Source organism: Hippocampus comes, unplaced genomic scaffold, assembly GCF_001891065.2.
Source record: "Hippocampus comes isolate QL1 unplaced genomic scaffold, H_comes_QL1_v1.1 scaffold36, whole genome shotgun sequence".
In the NCBI taxonomy this organism is placed as follows: Eukaryota; Metazoa; Chordata; class Actinopteri; order Syngnathiformes; family Syngnathidae; genus Hippocampus; species Hippocampus comes.
Genome location: NW_017805695.1, coordinates 4,399,836 through 4,419,015, shown reverse-complemented (window position 1 = coordinate 4,419,015; position 19,180 = coordinate 4,399,836). Strand labels below are relative to the sequence as shown.

The following is a 19,180-nucleotide window of genomic DNA, read 5'->3' as shown; positions in this document are numbered from 1 at the left end:
ACCACCCTCTTAGCTTCAAAGAATGGGGCTTGTGTGTGATCACACATTTTTCTGCTGACTAAAACTATATTAGTGGACGTAGCAGCACAGCTGTGCTACATACTAATAATGCACAGCTACCGTCCAGAGAGTGGAGTCTATGTGTACATGTCCTACTTCACCACCCATTCCTATGCTATGCACGCCGCACCCTGATTAGAGGTAATGCGTGTCTAAGAGAGCTATGAATGTATGCTGATAATTTCACTCTCTCTCCGTGTTTATGATTTTGCTATTCGTGGCACACATTTATGCGGTGCACTTGTGAGATTTCCCAATGAAGCCGAATCTGCTCATCAGCTGGTGAGCTTCTCTTCTTGTTTTTTTTAACACCCGACACGCACTCGAAATGTCGTGGAATCTTGGCTTTGCCAATTAAGAGTGCTGCAGGCTTTAGGGGAAGTTGCACATTCAGCAGATGGGAATCTGCCATGGAAATGAATGTGTCCGACAAGTCAAGTCATTAAAGTTCTATTTTCACATGCGACACCACGCCCAAGCCTAAAAGTGACTGAGACACATCTGCTCTAATGGAAGAATACTTTCAAGTAAGAGGGCAAATGAAATGAATGTGACAAAAGCAGCATCTGCTGAGCGTGCTTGAGAGCAAAGCACTCACAGTGTTACATGCGCCCTGCCACTAGCGCTAACCATTAACATTCACATGCCTTGGTAGAGCACTAATGGCTGTTTTCAATGACTCGGTTGCTCCTTGAATTAGCGAGGGTGAACTCTGAACCATTCCATAAAGCCATTCTGTCGTGCATTAACCACTATAGTTGTTTGGATGTTGTTTGGATGCACAGACTTCCCGTACCTTGTCTTGCAGGGATGTCAAACTAATTTTTGTCGCGGGCCACATTTTAGTTACCGTTTCCCTTGGAGGGCCATTATGACTGAAAGCATATAGAGAAGTCAAGAATAACGATTGATTAAACTCCTGTTTAAGTTTCTATCATGAGGGGTTTGGTAACAAGTAAATGCTTAGAATATCCCTCTTATTTATAACATATGAGAGTTAACATTTTTGGATGACATTTTAGAAAGCATCATGGAAGTTGGCATGTTTTTTATCTGCTTTTGCGGGCCACATAAAATGGTGTGGGGGGGCCAGATCTGGCCCCCGGACCTTGAGTTTGACACCTGTGTTGTATTGCCATCGACTGCGCATGTGTGAGAATGTTCTTAAAATGTTTAAGGCTCCTTCACCATGTTGCTCATGCATGGAACTCACGGTCAAATATGTACTGTACAATAGAAAATGCATGTGTCTACCTCGTCATTGAAGACACCATGTTGTCCTCTCATGTTTCTATCATTTGGTAAAAGCAGCAAATGAGATCGAGCCCAGAGCCTCGCAGCAAATCGTACTTCTCCCGGAGCCGTATCATCCCTGATGTTCATTGTCATTTCACTTTGCTGTTGGCCGTGACAATCGTGCTCATGTGTACAAAAGGAGTTGAGAGAATGTGTGTGTGTGTGTGTGTGTGTGTGTGTGTGTGTGTGTGTGTGTGTGTGTGCGCATAATGATGGGTATGAAATGGCACCTGGCCTATTTGGCAGCAAGCAGAAGCAAAGGATCGAGCTGAAGTGGAGGCCAACTTTGATACATCAGGAACCTTCTGTCAGTCACTCGTGGCCTTTGTTTGCTGTTTGTGTCAGCACTGTTCTCATTGATGACAAACTGCACTCTCTGCTGTTTTAGTGGGGCACCATAATCACAAGAACACAATGTTTCTTTTCATCATGGCATATGAGAGCTTCAGTAATGAGCCCAAAGCGAGCCAATGGCAAGAAAACACCTTTTCCTTCTCCTTTCCCTTCCTTTCCTTTCAAATAAAATGTTGCGTGTTTGAAATCAAACTGGTAGACAGCAGGTTAATTTGATCCTGCTGGATCCTCAACAAACACACTTTTTCATAAACAAAAAGGCTGTTAGTTCATCAGAACAAGTGTCTGATTTTGATATGGAACATTTAGTAGGGTCTGTCCACAGAAAAATGCTTTCATAAATGTTTTTTCATAATTTCAATAGTACGTCCAAATCGAGCCTCCATCTGGTCCATGTGGACAGCCAGTATTTATCCGAGTGGCAGGGTACATCCTGGACAGGTCGCCAGATAACAGGACAGATACTGCATGTCTTTAAGTACCCCCGCATAGTGCAAGAAATCCAGCAGATGAATTTTTGTTTGATAAGATGCACCCTATATACAGTACGTATGTGTTGCAGAAGTGCTTCCACACCACAGAGCATAGGCGTCCAACGCCGGTCCTCATGGGCAACTATTATGCATGTTTAGCTTTCCCTCCTCTGACGCATTTGATCAGCTCATAAGCAAGCTCTGCAGGAGCCTGCTCACAAACCTGATCAGTTGAATCAGGTGTGCTGGAGGAGTTGGTGACCCTTGTATCGCTGTAAAAAAAACTTTCAATGACTATTTAAGTGAGGAACGACTTAACTAACCTCAAAAGGTCACACGAGTGTTTTCAAAATATTTGTAACAGAGTGCTGTGTCTGATTCGGTTGTCATTTCCATGACGGATTCATTCAGATTTGCTTTTTGAGCAAATGCCATGTGGACATATCGGTCTTCTATTCTGCGTAAGACTTTTGCCTGATCACTTTCTTCTCAATAAACTTTTGTGCTGACAGCGAAATTGCACGATGTAAGAATGTGGGAGTATATTTGGGACTAATTTTGATTACACAAAGCCAGAAATATGTTTTTTTCTTCAATATTTCCCTGCAGAATTAAAAGAGATGTCAACAATCTTTCAACATTCAACAATGTGCATGATGTAATACCTAAATTATAATTTCCAACACACAATAAACGTGTGCGGCCTTTGCAGGGGGAAGGAATATGGCCATGATGTGGACTTCATTGTCACAACACATGAGGTGGGGAAGGAGGAATTTGTGCTACGTCACATCATCGATTGCTTCAAAAAACAAGTAAGTTCAAGTATGAGTTCTTGCTCTTTTGGTGCCATCATTCTAAAATGTTGAAATAGTTCAAAATGAACAATTTGCCAACTTGAACATTACGGATGCAGTTGAGTCAATTCATCGTATCTCAGTTTTGCAGAGAGTCTGGGTATAAAAATGAACACAATGAATTTAAATACATTTAGCAAGCAATGTGCACATGCGGGGTGGGGTGTGTGTGAATGGTTGTTGGTCTCTCTGTGATTGTGATTGGCCTCGTGTCAAAAACTCACCCATTGAGCCTAATGAGAAACAAACAGTGCAGAAAAAGGGATTAAAAAAAGCTTCTTGACAGCGATTCCAAAATGAACTTCAAATTACTGTCATGCTACAAAAAAGACCTTCAAAGCCATTTCAAACACATGGTTTTAAAATGTGACCCCGTCACCCTCAACCCTCTGTCACTTTTGGCATCCACACCTCCACATACCCAATGTCCTTCAAAGGTCCAGTGTAATAATGACCTCCTACTTGCCACATACGTTTAACAGAGCTCCCACCATTTGCAGCCACTTGTTCCCTACAGGCAGAGCAGGTGGGCCAAAGTTGTGAAAAGCATATCAAATGTGAATAGTAGTTGTGAACATTGAAGTGATGAGATGACTTTTGTAGAAGTGCCGGGTGTTAAATCAAAAGTCCCAGGTGGCCAGGAAAAGAAAGAGATACAGCTTCCAATTTTCCTCTCAGTAGGCTTGACCGGAAAGGGATTCTGCCAGCGTGGTTAGCAGCCACCAAGACAAGAGACAGTGATTAAATAACATAATAAAGATTGACTGCGAGCAGAGTTATCTTGCCATTGAGAATTGTGTCCCTGAGGACTCGACGCAGCTAATGCTAGAGACAGTCATCCAACTTGTGGGGAGTTACAGATATCCTTGCAAAACAAATGTCATCTTCATTTTCCTGCTGATTTTGAATCCACAGGCAATGTCAGTGCCACATTCAGCAGCAGACATATGAGTCACGGAGCATTGCTTCCATTCATATCATCAGCGCCTTTCAATACTGTTTAGTGTTGATTTCCAAAGGCTCAGCCCAGTGCGCACTGCCTGCCATAATAATACGATTCCGCTTTATTGTTATGTATTTGTGCCGTCTCAATGCAGTTAGAGATTCAAGTGTTCCACCTCTGGTTGGATAAGTGATTCAAGCAGCGCTGCCCATGCAGCCGAGATTAGATTTCTCTTTTATGTCTAAATCAAATCCGAGCGGTAAAGTCTCTGGCGTTTAGGGTACACATGCATGCATGCATGCATGCACGAGCACACGCATCACTGTCAAGAGTCAAAGCCCAGTTCAAAAGCTCATGGCTAAAACAAGCTAATCTGCAACTTTCAGGCAGATTTTTAGAAGTTTCCTTGCTGTGAGTCAGACAAATTACAAGATGAAATCACACTTCTATGCTTCCCTCACAACATTATGTATGTGCTGAGAATGTTGGCTGTTGTGCAATGACCTCTTGCTGTCATCTAAACGAAAAGGCCGGAAATAGATCAAAAAATGGAAGTAAACATTCAGATTCCAATCGCCCCCCTCCCCCAAACCCTCCCTCTCCTCTACTCAACGAAAAGCTTTTGGGGAAAGATTATCTTTGCGCCTGCGTCACTCACTGTAATTCCCTCTGTCACAAGCTTACTCTCAGATGTTTTCTGATTTACCTGCTGCTTAGGAGATGATTACAGACCGCCATTGGGCTAAACAGTCCACTACCATACTGAGACGACAACTTCATGACATCCTGTTTTTTTCCTTTTCTTCTCTTATTTTAATTTATTCTTCAGTGTGTGTGTGTCAAACAGAAAGATCAAGACAGGAAGAAATCAGAGTGACCGAGACCCACACCAAAGAATATGAATTAAATGTGTTCAGGTACTGAATGGGTCATGTGACTGCTACCAGAGCCATTAATGCGTTTATCCAAAGGCATCAATACGATTAAAGGCCAAATGTAATGTACTGACAGCAGGGAGTGAAAAATCTACTAAAAAAATAGAAGTGACCTTCATTTGTACGCTCGCAAAAAGTCTTTCAACATATCTGTCTGTCAGAAAGAACCTGTACAGTGGTTGAGGTCTTTTATGCTGCTCTACTAGTCTATGACTACTCTGCTCAACACAAAGGGAATTTAAAAAATCTTTCTCCCTACCTATTGGAAGGTGAATGGTTATCTGTAATTGCAGAGAGACAGAAAGCAATCCACAGGAGCAGTCGAGGGTGACACTTGGAAATTTGACCCGCAGCTGCACAACAAATGAGTTTCTCACCATGGGTAATGAGGAGCTGTAATAGTGAGAGTAACGGCAGAATTTCGTTGCATGTCATTCTGGTCGTCAGTGTTTAAACGTCCTACATTTTTACATGATTTCTAAAACTCGGTGCTCTTTGGGAAGTGGTATGTCAGGTTGGCAAAGTTTATTTCATTCATGAATGCAGATGCAGTCCTAGCGTTTTAGTTTTTAAAAAGCCAAACGATCAAATGGAGTGAAGTGGCTATTTTCTTGCGAGTGCTAAGTTGCAGTGTAACTGCCAAAGTGAAATGTTGCCCGAGGCTGAACAATTTTCAAGACAGATATGCCTCCAACGTTGCACAAAACGCTTGGGTGTGTCTTGCAATCAGCTCAATTTTGCACCTAAAAGCATTCAATTTTCTCAAAAGCTAGCACTGCGCTTTCTAATGCTGATAATATGTGGTCAATATTTTGATTTCTTGGACGTGGTATTTTAAAGGGTTAAAACAGTTTTCATATACAGTCAAACCTTGGTTTTTGAACGTCTCTGTTCTCGACCAATCGGTTTTCGACCAAAAATTTCGAGTTTTTTATGCCTCGGATTAGAACAGAAAATCGGTTCTCGACCAAACTGAGTGCACTTGAATGCACCACTTGACTCCTCTCGCCTCCTCTCGAAGTGACGCTTCCTCGGGTAGACGAGGAAGTGACGCTTCCATTGTGAGCAGACGTGTTCAATAAAGATTTTTTTTAAAAAAAAGAGTGTGGTTTGGGTTTTCAAACAAATCGGTTTTCCAACAGCCTTCTGGAACGGATTATGGTCAAAAACCAAGGTATGACTGTATCCAGCAGCTCCTATATTTTGTTGTTCTACTTCTTCCATTCATAACTTTGCTGCTGTGAAATGGGAATTTCTCCATTGCGAGACTAATAAAGGTTTTCTTATCTTATCTTATCTTATAGGGTGCACCGCATTATTATAAGGCGCATAGAATAGAAACCGCAATAGTGGCTGTGGTTGCGATATGCATCCACTAGATGGAGATCCGCTAAAGGAATACAATACAATACAATCCCACTTTATATAGAGCTTTCACAACCGCTGCAGCTGTAACAACCATTTAAAATAGGCCATTCATTGAAGGTGCGGCTTATACTACAAAGCGCCTTATAGTGCGGAAAATACGGTATTTATGTTTTTTCAAGCCATTGAATAGGAGAGATGAAAGTCTATGGAAGGATAATATTTTACATCACAATATCTGGAGTTACGTAAAGGTGACTGTGATTCAAAGCATTGTTTGTTTGGAGGTAGATTATTTCACATTTTCACATTGTCTAATATAACAATGTAAGAAACAACCAACAGAATCTACCCAGTAAAGGTAGGGTAACAATTTGCAGCAATTTTAATTGAGCAAATTGTAATGACATATTTTGGGTAAACAGTTCCTTAAAGCTATGAACTACTTACATAAATGGAGGTAAGTTTATGTCACCTTAATTACATACCATGAATAAATTACTCATTAAAATTGAGGTAAACATGCTCAAGTTTTTTTAGTCTTAAGACTGCACTGCAATCAATTAATGATTATTGCTCAAAATTAAAAAAATCAGAGCAAAATGGGCTTTTACTCACGATTGAAAGCTCTTTTACTGGCCTTTTCCTTCACCTACTGATGACACGGCATCAGGAGAAACTGAAGGGCGATATCTTACTCAAGGATACAATGACATGGTCACAAGGGCTGAGGATTCAACCCCCAACCTTCGGGTTGGGAGTCGATCATTCGACCACCTGAGCCATGTGGAGCTGCCAAGCTGATGTGTTGCGTGATTCTATCAATTCCATTCACACCTATTTCCAGTAGCTTTACTCCTCCAGCGTACTGACATCTTATTCGGAAGAGCTTCCCATTATCCAAGGAGAGGAGGTGTTGTGCACAGAATAGACTTTAATGATCTGCCATAGCTGAATGTAGCCTTGCCTGACTCTCGTTTTCAGCCATCCTCTCTCCTCTCTAACGCTTAAATGAATCAAATAATCTTCAAAGTATTCCCACTTTTAACTTGTCTCTGGCCCCCACTCTCAATTATTGCATTAGTTGCAATTCTGTAGTTTTTTTTGTTTCACTATGGGATACAATTTGACGTATGTCCACTGTAAAATAAATCAAGGCTAACTCCTGAGGTACAGTAGGACCATAATTTATATTTCTTTTTGGGGAATTTTTATCTTGCTCAATCTTACCTCAATGTGAATCCCCGCCCCCCACCCAGGTTATTTATTTAGTGGCACCTTTGGCACCAGAGGGTAAGAGTGGAATGCAACCATCTTCAAAAATTTATCAACGTACTTAGCCTCCTGTATGATTTCATCTATGCCAGTGATAGTCAATGTGAAAGGGTCACGGTTCCTTTCAACGCATACTGTAATCTTGTAGCATTTAATGATAAAACTAAGGTTATGCAGCAATCAAAGAAAAACAGCCCTGAAGTAATTTAAAACTAGTCACTGCCTGTGAACCACACCGGAAGCAAAGAAGATTAATTTATCGGCAGTGAGAGGAATTTAAGAATTATTAACAACAGAGGGAATGAAAGTGGATAAGGAAGTGGGACCAAGTATTGAACCTTGAAGGGTGAAAGTCTCAATTAACATCCTGAACTCTGTTAGAGAGGCTGTTAGATAAACAAGTCAAGGGGTGACCCCAACAGAACATACAATTTATATTAAGAAGGACTGATCCACAAAGCCAAATGCTTTCATTTGGTGCATGAATAATGCTGCAAACTTTTTTTTAGCCTCGGTGCGTAAAGTTGCTGTCCTGCCAAAAGCACGTATGTACATTTTTGTCATTTTAAAATCATTTTTACATTAACGGGGTGTCTGCGTTTCCAAAAATGGACATACGTGTTTTTCACAGCATAGCGATGAGATTATCCTTTAGAGCAGTGGTTCTTAACCTTTTTAGAGGTACCGAATCCAACCAATTCATATGCACATTCACCGAACCCTTCATGACTGAAAAATAAAAATGTGATTCAAGATGTGTTCCTTCAGTTTTGCCGGTGCGAGACTAGAGTTGCTCAACTTGGCATGACCAATCATGCAGATAGGATGCTGAGTCCCATCACGTTCCGTGACCACTTTGTTTTTTTTTTTTTTGCTCGACATAATATGCATTAAAACATTCTAAAAATAAAATAAAAAAATCACACGACGTACGATCACGACATTCACACGTTGACTACTGAGCGAATTAAATTTCCCACAGCACTGATTGGACAAGCAATGTAATGTAATCATCTGCAGCCATTGATGGCCAAGCGGGCGTGTCATAACTAATTGACATGTTGAGTCAGCTGTGTCGTAACCTCCATGGCAGAGGCTCCGTCGAACCCCTGAGACCGATTCACCGAATCACTGGGGTTCGATCGAACCCAGGTTAAGAACCACTGCTTTCGAGTTTCCTTCAGCACTACCAATAACCACAAAATATTTTGATCCTAAAATAGTGACAACGCTGTTGGTACGAGTCTTAAAATGCTTTGGTACGAGTCTAAAACTACTTGTTCAATCTTCACATGATTTGTGTCACTTGTGACATGAATTATAAAGAAGTTTCTCATTTATTTGAACAGGTTGCAAATGCTTTGGTACCTCCACGTGATTATGTAAAACTGCTGTTTTTACATTAGTGTATATGTATATACACAATTTGGATTTGTTTGTTTTTGTTTGGCAGTACTTTCAGTTCGAGGAACAAGACTCTTGACAGTGGAAAGATCCTGATGTGTTCATCCACACACAAAAAGGATTGTGTGTGGATGATCATTGCCTTCTAAATGGTAATCGGTCAGAAGCCTAACAGTGGCAATGGTGTTCCAGTGATTAGTCTCCCCCTGGACTGATATCCTGTCAATGACAGAGCCCATATCGAAACAGACAATTCGTTCATTCTCACGTTCACACTGTCTGAGTGTGAATTGAGCCAGGGCAGTGAACCACCACACTGACAGTGACTCCTACCTCTCGATCCATTTTCTCTCTCTCTCTCTCTCTCTCTCTCTCTCTCTCTCTCTCTCTCTCTCTCTCTCTCTTTCTCTCTCTCTCGACACACACTGACACACCTATGGAATATTTAGTCCGCTTCAATTCAACAGGCATGTTTTTGAAATAGGAGAGGAAGTCGACATTCCAGGAGAATAGCCACACAAGTCATTTGCAGCATGCTGACCCTTTTAAATGCCACAGGTTGAATTCAAATTAAAATTTGGTTGAGTGCGCAAACACTTCTGAATTAGTCTACTCTAAACCAAGGCAAGCTTGAACTTCATAAAAAAGATGAGTACAAAAACAACTGCCACAAAGTCGAGCAAGCTCAAAGATGTATTTGCAAGCTGATCCTTTTTCAAAATAGCAGCCACAACGCACACAAATCTTGAAATTGTTCGGCGTTTACTGTCAAAGTACTGCTTTACCCTCCATCAAAATGTAACAAGAATGCTAAGTGTCGACTGAGATTCCCGTTGGTTGTGCTTAGCCAAGTCCTGCCAAGATACAATAAGAATGTCAGGATATATTTAATTGGAGGTATTTTTGTCATTAACCGTATTAATTTGGACTTTAACCTCATTCCACCAATCACAGAGGGAATCCTCTCACATTCCAAAAGCATGCATTGCAGGATGATTGAACACTCAAAATTGTCCCAAGGTGTGAGTGTGAGCACGGATGGTTGTTCGTCTCTGCGTGCCTTGCGATTGGCTGGCAACCGGTTCAGGGTGTCCCCCGCCTACTGCCCGAAGACGGCTGGGATAGGCTCCAGCACCCCCCGCGGCCTTTGTGAGGATAAGCAGATCTGATTGAATGAATGAATAAGAAGATATATATATATATATATTTCCATCCATTTTCCGAACCGCTTAATCCTCACTAGGGTCGCGGGGGGTGCTGGAGCCTATCCCAGCCGTCTTCGGGCAGTAGGCGGGGGACACCCTGAACCGGTTGCCAGCCAATCGCAGATATACCGTATATATGTATGTGTGTATATATATATATATAAAGAATATCCCCTTGTCCTGTAACATTAGTGGCTAAAAAAAAAAAAAGTTTGTGATTTACTTTCTGACTGAATCTGCACTCCCCTTTCCTTTAGGGCATTGTCCTTTACTGCGATTACCAGGCCTCTACTTTCCACATGTCAAAGCTGCCGTGCCAGAGTTTTGAGGCGATGGACTATTATGCAAAATGCTTCCTGATCTTGCGATTGGAGGCCAGCCAGGTGGATGGAGGTCTCACCTGTGATGAGGGGGACAACAGGGGATGGAGGGCAGTGCGTGTGGATTTGGTGTCGCCACCGATGGATCGTTATGCCTTTGCTCTCTTGGGATGGACTGGCTCCACGGTATGGTACAAACAAAACATGAAAACTAACAGAATAAAACAAGAGTCAAAATACGCCTGAGACAAAATCTCAATCAATAAGCACTTTTTCCAAAAACGTTTTGACCCATTTTTGACAAGGCATCTGCCTTTTCTATGTGACAATACGTTGCTGGCACGACAATAAGTGCGTCCGCCTGGATATTATCTACAAGTTCTTGATAATGTAAAGCATTAAGAGAACTAATAGTTTCATACAACCATATTTCTTACACTACAGTGGTCCCTCGCTACTTCACGTTTCACTTTTTGCGGTTTCAGTGCACTGCGGATTTTTCAAAAGCATTCATAAAAAAAATATATATACACATATATTAGTATATAACATAAAATAATGTTAATTCCTACAAACATTTACTTCTACATGCATTTATACCATTACATTTGGCATTATAAATATTATATACTGTATACTCATACATATGTCCATATACCTGTACAGGGGTGGGTACTTACTTCGCGGAATTTCCTCTTTCGCAGGAGGTCTCGGTCCCCATTAACCGCGATAAGTGAGGGATCACTGTACCTTGAAAACACAGGACATTGGTTTTCATGTGTGTGTGTGTGTGTGTGTGTGTGTGTGTGTGTGTGTATGTGTGTGTTTTTTTTTTTTGAAGAACTTATTTTCTTTCCCCACAGCAGTTTGACAGAGACCTCAGGAGGTTTGCTCGGTTTGAGAGAAAGATGACTTTGGACAATCATACTCTTTACGACACCACCAAGGTACCGTACATATCATAAATTCTTACAGTAATACTGGAAATATACCACCTGAAAAGAATCTTTGAGTGTTCTTTGTGAATTTTGTTAAGTACTCCTGCAAAATGTAGCAATTATATTCATCATATCACAGAATAAATACATATTATGTTATGCAGCAACTTCAGAAAATCTAATAAGTTTACTTTTCTAAAATCTACACTCTCTAAAAATGCAAATGTGATCAATCTTGCAAAATCTGCTTAAAACAAAAACAAAAACAAAAACATGATTAAGCTTAAACAGGCTTGCAAAACAGTCACCGGCTTGAGTTGCAGATTTCCTTTTGTGACTTATGTGACCAGGTGAGACTCTGGGGCCCTATTTTCCTGCCCAGCAGAATTTTAGCACAAAGCATAATCTAACTTTGTGCATGGGTGGCATTTTCCTTCAGTTGGTAGGCGACTCCTTACCAATTGAAGGGGCCCTCGTTTGCATTAAAATCAGGGCAGTCTCAGTGCATGTAGTGCTTGGGGGCTAGACGTTGCAGAAATAGCAAGAGAATAGACTCTCCTAGTTCCGTGCATGACACTGATGCGAGCAAAGTGCATTTATAAAGGTAAACTGCAAGATATCCCCTTGGGAATTATGTAGTTGGTGATGCAATTGTTGACCGTCATGAACCCACGATGGTGTGCCTGTGTGTGAATGGCCCCACCCACCACCTCAATACTTATGGATGAGTACCGCAGACAGAATAATTATATTTTTTTGGGGTGGGGCGTGAGTAAGGGGGGGTATGAACCGATTCAGCAGCGAGCTGTACAAAATTCACTAACACACTAAACTAGATTTGCCACAGCACGAAAACCAAGTCTCACCTGTTTTTTTACTCAGAGAGCAAGGGAGCCTGTCCACCAGAATAGGGCTGGCTCTCTTTGTACAAGGCTCAAAAGAGTTAAACCCAAGGACTTGTACATTTTTGGTGAAAAAATGTACATTGACCAAGTATAAAAATGTCACTTTATTATTTATATTTTTGACAAGTAATAAATACAAACAAAAATGAAAAGACCCATGGGACTCGAGCACACAACAACAAAGACAGGTGGAGAGGCTGTTCTCCTAACCCGGTAACTTGTCATTTATTTAACTCTCTGGGAGGAGTGTAAAACAGATTAAGCGCAAGAAATCCAATTCATCAAATCTGCGAGAAATTGCGAAGACAGAGTTTGTGTCCTGCGTCTGAAAGGTAGTCACGAACTGCACCACTGTGCTTAACCATGACGAGTAAGAACAGACCAGATAAGAAGCGACGGGGAGTATAGATCTTTTCCACGCGTGAAAACATGAAATGCCATCAACCAAAATTATTGTGGCATATTTTGAAATGGACTTTTGTAGCTTCTGAATAATCTTGGAACCAGTCACAAGGAGTCATGCCATATCACCCACTCCAGCTCCTTTCCTTGCATGTTGGTAATTTTAGTGCACTGGGACAATTTGTGCTGAGCTCACTCAGAGCACTTTTTTCATTTTGTGCTGTCCCAAGTTTTTAAGACATGTTACCGCAGTATTTAAAGCACAAAATCCTCTTCTGTTTAAGGTGGTCTGCACTATTTTAAACCTGTCACCAAAATGCATGAATGAAATCTCAATTTTGCACTCGCTCCTTGGCAGCTCTGTAAAAGATAACAATTTTACCAGATTACGTGCAACATGTCCACCAGTAGCGCAAGCAATCCGTTACTCGGTTAATGAACACGCACTTTTGCGCCCCCTATTGGGGATGTTAATAAACCAGGTCCAAAGTGTGCTAAATGTCATTTAAAGTCCATTGTCCCACAGGACTCTCGAAAAACCACACAAAGCACAAGATGGCTGAAGAAGTTTCCAAAAGGAAATAATTCATGGCCCAATAAGAGTATTGTAAAAACAAGCGATTGACTCCTCTTTTTCTGATTTCCTGAGGTAAAACAGCTCACTGTCGTGGGAATCGAAGCACTGATGACTGAAATCTGTATTTCAATTACGGTGATGAGAAGGAACATCTTAATCCCCATTTAAATAAAAGAAGCCCGTTCTGTTTAAGAATGTGGTAATGTGGTTAGCACATTGCCAGGCAGGATTAATCTAATCACCAAACAAAGGAGAAACTTGAAATCCTTTCAAGTATGCGTTTCTGTCATTCCAGAAACAAAAATTAGCCCCGAAAAGCTCCCACCCCTTTATATGGACAGCACCTTCCTAAATTAGAGAGCCTATCATACTCAATTCAACTCAACTGTATTTATGCAGCACTTTAAAACAACCACTGCTGTATCCAAAGTGCTGTACCTGCAGCAGAAATAATTCAATAACCAAGAAATTAATAACAAAGACAGTAGAAAGAACAAAAAAGTAACACTAAAAATCAATTCTGACTTTCTTGAAACACTTAAGTTGCCCTTCAAGTTGCAGGTTTGCAATGGATTTATACAGCTTTGGTCTGAAATTTATTTTCCCTAACAACTCACGCAGAGTGCGCTTGTTAATTCTTTGACTTCCGACTTGGTTGATTCGCTCGCACCGAGAGGGTCTCCACTGTTTTTATTCATAGTTTTGGAAAATATGTCTCAGAGTCGCCCACACATCCTGGAAATGTAAACAAGTAAATAAGATGAATTGAAGTAGATGATGAAGGTTATTTTCCTTTTAAAGATTCGCTGATATCCGAGGTTATCGGGGAGTTTCATACTGGAAGCCTATGTGTGGTTTTATTTCAGTCTACTGGCAAAGGGACAACATTAAAATGCAAACAATCATTCTGATTTACTTCAATTTCTTCTTACCTCATTGTGTTAATTAGGTTCCTTGGAGGGGGTAGAAAGTAATGTGAGCAACAAACATATAGAACTGTTGTCATGATCATTTTTGGTTCATATAGGGTAAATTAAAAAAAAGAAAACCAAATCCAACACATAGCTTGCTACACAGTTAAGCTATAGACTCGCTTATACAGCAGACTGGAGAACAAAAATTCTCGGCGCCCATCAATCTTTGAGGCAGTCATCTCTCAATCTCGTGTTGATCCTATCATTGGAAACTGTCTTTGCATCTTATCTCATTTGCGATGCATACAAAAGAGCGGCTGTTTTCAAGCGTCGAAAGACAACGGATAAAGCGTATCAGCGTGCAGATCGACATGGGCGCCATCCTGTCACTGCAAGGTCCCGTCAGCGTCTCCCTGAACACAGAGGTCAAGGTCTCGGGATCACTGGGTGGCAGTTTCATGACAGTTTTATGCACAACCAGCGAACTCAGATGGCGTTTATTAAAATGCAAGGACAAAGTCAGGCTTGTGACTGTGCAGTCATCCGTGCACTGAAATGGACAGGAGAAGTCAAACAAAAGCATATGCTTATATTTAAACATTGTTTAAAATGGCTATTATAGATCAGACAAAACGTACAAAAAATATTAGAAAGCATTGCCCTGATAGGGGCAAATGAAAGTGGAAGAAGCTGAAGTTGGCCACCCCTTTTCTGCACAGCATAGTTTCCATTTTTCTGCGAAGATGACGATATGTATGAGATATTGATGTGCCTGTGAGTCTTTCTCCAATTATCTGTGGGGGACAGGTTTATATTTGATCTGGATTTTTCACAATTAACTGCTTTTTATTTTGTTTTGACTTCAGTTTGCTTTTTTTTAATTCGTTTAGTTTTTATTAGTTTTCAGAGCAGGCTTAACAGTTGTTAGCTTATCAAAATGTTTATTAGTTTTAGTCTTAGTCTTTTTTTTTAATAATATTTGAAGTATTTGTTGCATGCATGGTTAAACAGAAAAGGTCACTAAATATTGTGCAGTAAAGTAAACAAATATTCCAGAGTCTGGCAATACTGAAATTAATACATTTAAAATGAGCAAAAGGTCTACTGCACCAGCTGCCTGTCTGTCTGCTATTCCAAGCCTCCCTTCCAGCATGGTGTAACTGACCTATGACAGATCAGCATTTCAGGCACCTCTTCAATCAATGAACCATCTCCGATGTCAGTCATAGATAGCAGCATTATTTAAATGGTAGCACTACTAATTGGTTCCAATTCATCGCGTTGTTTTAAAGTGCTCTATCAATACAGTTGAGTTGAGCCGAGTTGAGTAAAAAAATTGTAGAATATGTACTGTAAATGTTCTTGACAAGGTATAAAAGTGCAATTGAAAGATGGGTGGGTAGACAGTTGAGTTGAGCCGAGTTGAGTAAAAAAATTGTTGAAAGATGGGTGGGTACCTGAAGACAATTTTTTTAAATTGTTTTTTTGAGCATTTTGTCTTTCATTTTAGCACTTACACCAACAGAAAATTGCAGTACTGTATCGAGCGACAAGGCCATCAGAAAGCTTCAAATGTCACATTCAGTCAGGGCTGCACACTCAAGTATTATTTGCTTCCTAGCACAGACCACACCACAATGAAGATCAAAACTTGCTGTTTGGCTTTGAAATACAATATTGCAAGCCAGTGCTTCTTTTTGCTTTACGTGGAAGACGGGAAGACAAAATGTTTTGTTGTTGATGTTGTTTTTGCTGGTCTACATCATCAGTAGGATCAGGGTTATAAAATGCCATTCTTTCCTCCTGTCAACTCTCACTGACTTGAACTTTTGTGTCAAGAGAAACACAGGACTGATGTTTGACAAAAAGTGGGAGAAATGACTAAACTAAGATGGTCATTTAGAGGACTCTCATCATGTGGGTCACAGAAAGATAATAAGTCGATACAAGCTGGTATCGTTCTCATAAAAGGCTTAAAAAAAAGATAAGAAATAACAGCGTTTGACTCAATCTAATGAAGTGCTGGCTCCAGGGGGAATCTTCACGAGGCGTGCAACTGGCATTCCCAGATACGATAACTTGGGGTTCATGCGCAGTAAATTGACCTTTGTGTAGGGTAGAATAAGGTTAACTCAAGACAGAAGAAATTGTCAAAAATAAGACAAATTACTAAACATGACCCAAGGATTTTTTTTTTTCAGTCACATCCCTAAAACCTTGAAAAACTAAATAAAATCACTATAGCCAAAGCGAAGGACATGGTCTGCCAAGCATTTTCTTCCTTGAATGAACAGCCAGCCGCATTTAACCGAGCTAAATTTGTATTACATTGACGATTTCTTTTTCCCGCTGACAAATCTTATAATCTGGCATGTTGACAGTGTATCCGAAATGTTACTGCCTGCTGCCTCAGGAAATAAGGGCTTCAGAAAAACGCTGAATGAAAAACAAATGTGTTGTCGTTGGAGGAACTTGTGAGATCTGTGAGAGTAAAGTCACGCAAGTATGACAGAATTTTAATCACCTGTCTTCCTGGGGTCGGATCATCAACTCAGCAAGGCAGACAAATCTCGCAAGCCCGACATAGAATTCATCTGAATTGCTATTCACCTAAACACCGCAGTTGCATTTTTTTTTTTTTGTAGCCTACGTTTGTGAATCTGGGAAGCGCGGGGAGCATGCAAATCTGCCATTTTGGTGTTATGAGATTGAAATTCCTACTTACTGTGGAAATTGATCATATTGTCGCTGTAGGCGCCAGGCTCACTCCCCCACACTTTGCTCAACGTTAAAGAGAGAAGGAACAATTCAATGCTTGCAACTTTTTTTGTCCTTAGTTAGATACGCCGTGTGGCATGTACTCAAAACTAGCTGAATTAAAACAGTTTAAAAATATCTGTGGAAATAGCTACAGTACATCTGTTTTTCTTTTCTTTTTTTTTTTTTTTTTTTTACATCATCTGGAATTGCCGGCCAATCGTAGGGCACACATAAACAAACAACAATTCACACTCAAAACCACACCGATGGGCAATTTAAAGTGAGTCGGGGCCAGAATTGTTTTCTAACGACGTTATTTGCTTCACGCAAACTGTCTCTAGCCATTACTGCTGGTCTTAGTGTTATCAATGAGGCTCATTTGCATCCAGGTAGACCATTTTTCTGCCAAATAAATGCGTATTACCTCATTTAAATACACGCAAATAACAATGGAATACAATCTGTTTGGCAGCGCACTTAGTGAAGCATTTCACTAATGAAATGCTATATGTTTGCTCTATTTGTATCGGTTAGTGCCACACAAAAGACACACAGTCCTTTTGTGAATTCGGCCTTGAGACTTTATCCAGACATTAAGCTATTTGCGCTTACCCGAAGTAAGATTTATGCAATGTTGGTTCTCCTTACCGGTTCTGGAACTTAAAAGAGAGTGTCATCTGAGTCAGAGTACCGGTCGCTCCGTTGCACGGGTGCAGTGAGGCATAAATGACTGACTGTGACTTAGGCAAGCAGAGATGTTTTTGCTTCGGCAAGCGATGACTGACATCTCAACAATTTGTAGTGCCCCAGGCACTTGGAACCAGCATCAATAGGGTTGGATAAATTTACAGAAACAGGTCTGCTGTGATAGTACCGTAGTCTCTTCAGCAATAGCTTAATGTCAATGGAGTTTGGTCTGTGTGAGCAAATGTGTATGTCCTCTGCTGTAATTCTGAAGGTTTGTGATCATTAATATGTGTAGTGGGCCTGATGAATGAGGACAGGTGAAGGATTTCATCCTACCTTGATGGACTGATTCCCTCCATAACCTGTCCAACTCCTCCAACCACACTTAACTATAGCATGTGTGGAATGACCTATCGTTGAAACTCATTCTTTAGAGGTCCAGATGTGTGTGTGCGTGTGTGTGTGTGTGTGTGTGTGTGTGTGTGTGTGTGTGTGTGTGCGCGCGTGCGTCTTAGGGGGTAATTACTCTTTGTCATGTGTAAGAGAGTGTGTGTGTGTGTGCGTGCGTGCGTGCATGTGTGTCAGTCTTAGGGGGTAATTAGTCTTTGTCATGTGTAAGAGTATGATTAATGAAGTCCTACTGACAAGGCTGCTAGTGTAGATGTCATGGCAAAGTCTAGTTGCAGTTACTGAGATGAAAAGACCATTTCGACTCTTTTTACCAAGAATTTTTTTTAGCTGATGGAGCCGCTATGAGTGACTCTGAGCCGAAAGTACACATGTCCCATCTGTTTGAATTCAAACCTTGAGATGGGGGGATTTTCCCCAACTATAGAATACGGTTTTGGCCAATTTTATCCGACCTGCCAAATACACACGCAAGGTCTGAGATGAAATTGTGTTTATTCAAAGATGCAACGGAACAGCTTAAATTCTGCAATAAATTATGAATCAGTTCGATCCAGTAGTTAACTGCAATGTACCTCACTGTATTTTAGTTTGTGTTACTGTCGAATGAATCATTCAGTCTTCAGTAAACACAAAGCACATTTGTTACGGTAAGTGGAATATGGTAAGAAGCAAAGATAAAATACTCAAGGGATACATATGTGACAGCTTACACGTGTATGATATGATGTGGTGTGCTATGGTACAATTAAATGTATTTACCGTATTTTCCGCACTAAAAGGCGCACCTAAAAGCCTTCCATTTTATTAAAAGCTCACAGCGCGTCTTAAAATCCGATCCGCCTTTTGTATGGTTATTACGGTAATATGTCGACCCCAAAATGCCTCCTTACGCTGTTGAACACGGAAATAGAGCAGCGGCAAGAGAGTTCAACGTTAACGAGACAATGTTATAACTTGCTGTTGGTTAAGTGAACTGTGTCGCTGCTTTAGTAATACGCTTTTCTGATATCTGATTGTTCTGTTGGCATTTTCTTGAGCATAGCCCATCTAGTGGATGCATTGTAGATTGCCTCTTATAATGCGGTGCGTCCAATATATG

General features: G+C 40.7%; 1 protein-coding gene across 2 annotated transcripts in view; it reads left to right on the top strand.

The window, feature by feature from the left end:
• dntt (deoxynucleotidyltransferase, terminal) overlaps positions 1 to 19,180 on the top strand; it is a 69,375-nt gene that overhangs the window by 29,065 nt on the left and 21,130 nt on the right. For both annotated transcript variants that reach the window (XM_019881927.1, XM_019881926.1), the window contains 3 exons: positions 2,896 to 2,998; positions 10,425 to 10,673; positions 11,351 to 11,434. In XM_019881927.1, the coding sequence (XP_019737486.1) occupies positions 2,896 to 2,998; positions 10,425 to 10,673; positions 11,351 to 11,434 (436 nt within the window). The remainder of the gene's footprint in view (positions 1 to 2,895; positions 2,999 to 10,424; positions 10,674 to 11,350; positions 11,435 to 19,180) is intronic.